Below are 5,900 nucleotides of genomic sequence, written 5' to 3'. Positions count from 1 at the left end.
GGAGATAGGGTATCTCCATTAATTTATTTATTTGCTGCACCTCTCCTCCAGCAGGGGGCGCTCAACTTTCCCTTTGAAGCTCAGTTTTCAGCGCTTACCTTAGCCAGCTAGTCTGTCCGCAGAGTAATATGGTGCAAGGCTTTGGAAACAAAGGGCTAGAACGGGTGCACTGAGTGGGTTCTCCGTTAAATGGGATGTTATTTGACGGGGACACAGAGCCAGATTCTGATCCCGGTGACACAGGTGTCTATCTGGAGTATTTGCATTGACTACAGTGTTGCTACTCTGGATTTAGTGAATAAGTTAAGTATACAGCCCGGGGGGGTTCTGAGCAAAAAAGGCAAAACAAGGAACACTCCACCTTAAAGAAAGAAGAGAAGAGTTGCTCTTACCAAGGCCCTGGTTTTGCTGTTCCCATTCAATGGTGTCTGGAACTTGGTAAGATACCCCAGCCAGCTGGGCTGCAGAGTCTCCTATGCCAACGACAGGCTCCTGGGAAGTTTCGCCAGGAAGAGTGAAACCTGGCAGCTCCGTGTCACCCTCCATGCTTTCCTCCATTGAGTCTGTATCTCGGTCTTCCTCCTCTTCCTCTTCTTCATCCTCCTCTTCATCCTCCTCCTCCTCCCCCTCTGGACAAACAGAAACCAAGACAAAAACCACAGTGAGAAAGATCCTGCAAAGCTGAAGATTTATACGTCTGTGTCATCAGACTCTACTAACTGGGTTTGCTACCAGAACAGGTTTTATTTCCTTCATGCAGAAAGACAGATTGATTATTTGAACCAGACTGTCTCAGTTTTATAAGGTATGTGACACCGAGGAATGGGTTAATTTGGAAAAGCTATCAGCTTTCTGAAGTTGCTAAGTAATTATGTTCTGTCTTCAAGTTATTCTCAGCCAATAAGATGTGTTCTAAGGACGTCTGGTGTCAGTGGTGGAGTACGTTGTCATTCAGAATCCTGAGTGTGTGTGTATTTGTGTGTGTGCATGGTGTGTGTGTATGTGTACGTACACCCAATAAACATGTGCCTGTCTTGACAATTTTCAATTCAAGTGAGAAATGTTTTCTTAGTTTCCAAGCTTTAATGCAGCAACAATTTTCTTCTGTTTAATATTATCAATATTTTCACAGCACCCAAACACATGCCAAGTTGTTTCCCAGCACAATTAGACACAGTCCTGGCTCAAAAGAGCTTATAGCCAGAAGAAGCCTCGATCCTGCAATCAGATCTGCTAAGGCAGATGCATGGACCCACGCGGAGTCCCACTGATTTGTGCTGGCACATGTGTTTTCAGTGAGGATCACAGCAGGGACCGGATGGGGCAAGGAAGGACAAGGGTTACAGCAGTGTCACATGGTTATTTGGTTTAGGCAAATGTACTTCTAGGTGGCTCCATTTTTAAAAAAAAACATTTGAGTCACTATTACAAAAATAGTGGGCCACATCCTCAGCTGGTGTAAACTGGCAAAGCTCCATCAGCTACGCCGATTTACCCAGCTGAAAATTTGACCCACTGTGTCTTCAGAAAGTCTTTGAAAGAATCCAGTAGTATTAAGATAGCGTGTGACCCTCTTTTCACCTGGTTGCTAGAGTGCTGGACATCTGAAAAGGCAATAAGCTGATAAATAATGATCAGAAATATTTTTGCAAGCCAGCCTACACAAACATAATATCACTGTAGTTTATCATTTACATAAAGCTCACTTTGATCTGTTACAAACTGCTCTACAGACGTAATCAGAGTGGAAGACGGTCATTGTACATCTGGAGGTGTATTCTAGTCAGTAGGCCTCAGCCTGTGTTAAAAAGACACATTCTAGGAAAAATCCACGTTTGCCACTTGGATACGCCTAACAGGTGAGTCATTTGGGCTCAGAACTGTCCCACGTATACTACTGCCTTGGCAGTTAGCTGGAGCAGCTCAGCTTAGATAGGGCTGGAAAACTCAAATACTTATCACAACCCTGAGAGCTGTACCTTATTTAACATGGCTCTGCTTTACCCTGCTACAGGATGTGATTACACTTGAACAGGTCTGGGTCCAGGAGTGAACTAGTAACCGAGCTGGAATAACTTTTGGAAAGGACGTTGCTTTGTGGGGGGGACACCCACGTTTTGAATTCATTGGTTTTTGAGTTCCTCCCTCTACTTAATATTTCAGAGATGAGAATGACATTACAATTGACAAGGCTTCGGTGTGCCGTGCTGCATTAGTATCAAAGACTGGTGCAAGACACAATATCATCAGGGATTTGGTTTAAAAGGCTACATTGCTTTTCAGATCTTCAGATGAGACAATTTCACTTTGATGAGTTTTATTCAATTCCAGAACTTTATGCAAGTGATGCGCTATTTGGATTTAGCGTAAAGATCATTCCTAAGAACAATTATGCCATGCAGAGTACTGAATAGAACTTCAGGGTACCATCAGCCCCTTAGATTCTCATTACCTTTGATAGGAAAAAGGCAGGAGTATTTCATCCCCCTGGTGGCTTTGTCCTTCTGCTTTTCCTGTCCTTTCAAATCAACGACAAGAACTTTCACTGCCATATTGAATGAGCTCACACCAAAACAGTCAGCCTCTATAAACAGGGTTGGAGCTTATCCCTGGTGGGTCACGAGGTGAATGCTTACAGGAGAGTTACAAAGACAAATTAATGTTGGTGTTTTGTTCCAGTACCGGGTTTACCATGGCACCAGTGGCTCCATGGCGCCGGGCCCACACTCAGAAGGAGCCCCGGAGTCCGGACCATGGCCCCACCTCCCTTCCCTGCTCTGCCTGCGCTCTGCCCAGAGGCCCCACCCACTGCTCACTCCTCTTCACCCCCATCCCTCCCGCCTGACCCCTGGGTGGGGGGGAGGAAACACCAGCAGAAACTTGAATATTAACAGAGTTCCCCCAGGGTCTGACGGAGGGTGGGGAGAGCTGGGCAGCAGGTGACGAAATAGGTATTCGAGGTCAAATCTGAAAAAGATCTAGGGTCAAAAATTTTCACAGCGACTAGTAATTTTTGGGAGCCCAACCTGAGGTGCCTTTCAAAGGGCAGGTAACAGCACTTCTGAAAATCACACCCCTGCAAAGCATCTGAAGCTGGACAGCCAAAAATCAAAGTGGCCGGAATCACTAGTCACGTCTGAAAAGAGCTGTTACAAAGAGAGATGTGGTCCCTAAGCTGCGATGACCACTTCGTGATCACGTCACAAAGATCAAGGGGATACAAGCCTTCTGGCATAATCACTGGTAAAAATCCCTATTAGATGGATGGCTCCTGAACGCTGCACCCCTTCTTTCTCTACCCTTTACCGCAAGTTCACAGTCTAAAAAAGGCCTTTAAAATCTCCCTATCCTATCGCCTGCTGTCCACTGTTCCCTAGTGAAACTGTTCAGCACCCGTGAGAGTAGTGAAGAGCGCCACCTGCCAGTCACTGTGAAGAAGTGCTTCCTCCAAACAACAGCACATTTCACAAACGCTGGGAAGGGCAAAAGAGGGAGGAGACAGGCAATCCACACGTCCGACCTGATGCTCCCACAGACCAGCATTCAGGGGCAAATGTGCAGCCAAACCCCAGAATACTCCAGTGAGTGAACCCCACCATGACAATGTTTCCCTGCGCTCATGTACATCATTGGGCACCCCAGGGCTCTTACATGTAAGAGAGGAGTATGACTGCTCAGAGCTCCGGTATGAAACTGCAGAAAAACCTGAGAGTCTCTGGATTAAGTTTAGAAGTGTGAGCAACAAGGGTGATGTCGTGGTGGGAGTCTGCTATAGACCACCAGACCAGGGGGATGAGGTGGACGAGGCTTTCTTCCAGCAACTAGCAGAAGTTACTAGATCACAGGCCCTGGTTCTCATGGGAGACTTTAATCACCCTGATATCTGCTGGGAGAGCAATACAGCGGTGCACAGACAATCCATGAAGTTTTTGGAAAGTGTAGGGGACAATTTCCTGGTGCAAGTGCTGGAGGAACCAACTAGGGGCAGAGCTCTTCTAGACCTGCTGCTCACAAACCGGGAAGAATTAGTAGGGGAAGCAAAAGTGGATGGGAACCTGGGAGGCAGTGACCATGAGATGGTCGAGTTCAGGATCCTGACACAAGGAAGAAAGGAGAGCAGCAGAATATGGACCCTGGACTTCAGAAAAGCAGACTTTGACTCCCTCAGGGAACTGATGGGCAAGATCCCCTGGGAGAATAACAGGAGGGGGAAAGGAGTCCAGAAGAGCTGGCTGTATTTTAAAGAATCCTTATTGAGATTGCAGGAAAAAACCATCCCAATGTGTAGAAAGAACAGTAAATATGGCAGGCGACCAGCTTGGCTAAACAGTGAAATACTTGCTGATCTTAAACACAAAAAAGAAGCTTACAAGAAGTGGAAGATTGGACAAATGACCAGGGAGGAGTATAAAAATATTGCTCAGGCATGCAGGAGTGAAATCAGGAAGGCCAAATTACACTTGGAGTTGCAGCTAGCAAGAGATGTTAAGAGTAACAAGAAGGGTTTCTTCAGGTATGTTAGCAACAAGAAGAAAGTCAAGGAAAGTGTGGGCCCCTTACTGAATGAGGGAGGCAACCTAGTGACAGAGGATGTGGAAAAAGCTAATGTACTCAATGATTTTTTTGCCTCTGTCTTCACGAACAAGGTCAGCTCCCAGACTGCTGCACTGGGCAGCACAGTATGGGGAGGAGGTGACCAGCCCTATGTGGAGAAAGAAGTGGTTCGGGACTATTTAGAAAACCTGGACAAGCACAAGTCCATGGGGCCGGATGCGCTGCATCCGAGGGTGCTAAAGGAGTTGGCGGATGTGATTGCAGAGCCATTGGCCATTATCTTTGAAAACTCATGGTGATTGGGGGAGGTCCTGGATGACTGGGAAAAGGCTAATGTAGTGCCCATCTTTAAAAAAGGGAAGAAGGGGGATCTGGGGAACTACAGGCCAGTCAGCCTCACCTCAGTCCCTGGAAAAATCATGGAGCAGGTCCTCAAGGAATCAATTCTGAAGCACTTAGAGGAGAGGAAAGTGATCAGGAACAGTCAGCATGGATTCACCAAGGGGAAGTCGTGCCTGACTAACCTAATTGCCTTCTATGAGGAGATAACTGGCTCTGTGGATGAGGGGAAGGCAGTGGATGTGTTATTCCTTGACTTTAGCAAAGCTTTTGATACAGTCTCCCACAGTATTCTTGCCACCAAGTTAAAGAAGTATGGGCTGGATGAATGGACTATAAGGTGGATAGAAAGCTGGCTAGATTGTCGGACTCAACAGGTAGTGATCAACAGCTCCATGTCTAGTTGGCAGCCGGTTTCAAGCGGAGTGCCCCAAGGGTCAGTCCTGGGGCTGGTTTTGTTCAATATCTTCATTAATGATCTGGAGGATGGCGTGGACTGCACTCTCAGCAAGTTTGCAGATGACACTAAACTGGGAGGAGTGGTAGATACGCTGGAGGGTAGGGATAGGATACAGAGGGACCTAGACAAATTAGAGGATTGGGCCAAAAGAAACCTGATGAGGTTCAACAAGGACAAGTGCAGAGTCCTGCACTTGGGACGGAAGAATCCCATTCACTGATACAGACTAGGGACCGAATGGCTAGGAAGCAGTTCTGCAGAAAAGGACCTAGGGGTTACAGTGCACGAGAAGCTGGATATGAGTCAACAGTGTGCCCTTGTTGCCAAGAAGGCTAACGGCATTTTGGGCTGTATAAGTAGGGGCATTGCCAGCAGATCGAGGGACATGATCGTTCCCCTTTATTCGACATTGGTGAGGCCTCATCTTGAGTACTGTGTCCAGTTTTGGGCCCCACACTACAAGAAGGATGTGGAAAAATTGGAAAGAGTCCAGTGGAGGGCAACAAAAATGATTAGGGGGCTGGAGCACATGACTTATGAGGAGAGG

General features: G+C 46.9%; 1 protein-coding gene across 2 annotated transcripts in view; it reads right to left on the bottom strand.

The window, feature by feature from the left end:
- Positions 1 to 5,900, bottom strand: part of ARMH4 (armadillo like helical domain containing 4) — a 114,445-nt gene that overhangs the window by 66,294 nt on the left and 42,251 nt on the right. For both annotated transcript variants that reach the window (XM_024223846.2, XM_026654267.1), the window contains exon 5: positions 393 to 629. In XM_024223846.2, the coding sequence (XP_024079614.2) occupies positions 393 to 629 (237 nt within the window). The remainder of the gene's footprint in view (positions 1 to 392; positions 630 to 5,900) is intronic.

The sequence above is a fragment of the Terrapene carolina genome, unplaced genomic scaffold (assembly GCF_002925995.2).
Source record: "Terrapene carolina triunguis isolate 2854851 unplaced genomic scaffold, T_m_triunguis-2.0 Scaffold189, whole genome shotgun sequence".
NCBI classification, from domain to species: Eukaryota; Metazoa; Chordata; order Testudines; family Emydidae; genus Terrapene; species Terrapene triunguis.
The sequence above is the reverse complement of the archived record's forward strand: the minus strand, read 5'-3'. Positions and strand labels throughout refer to the sequence as shown.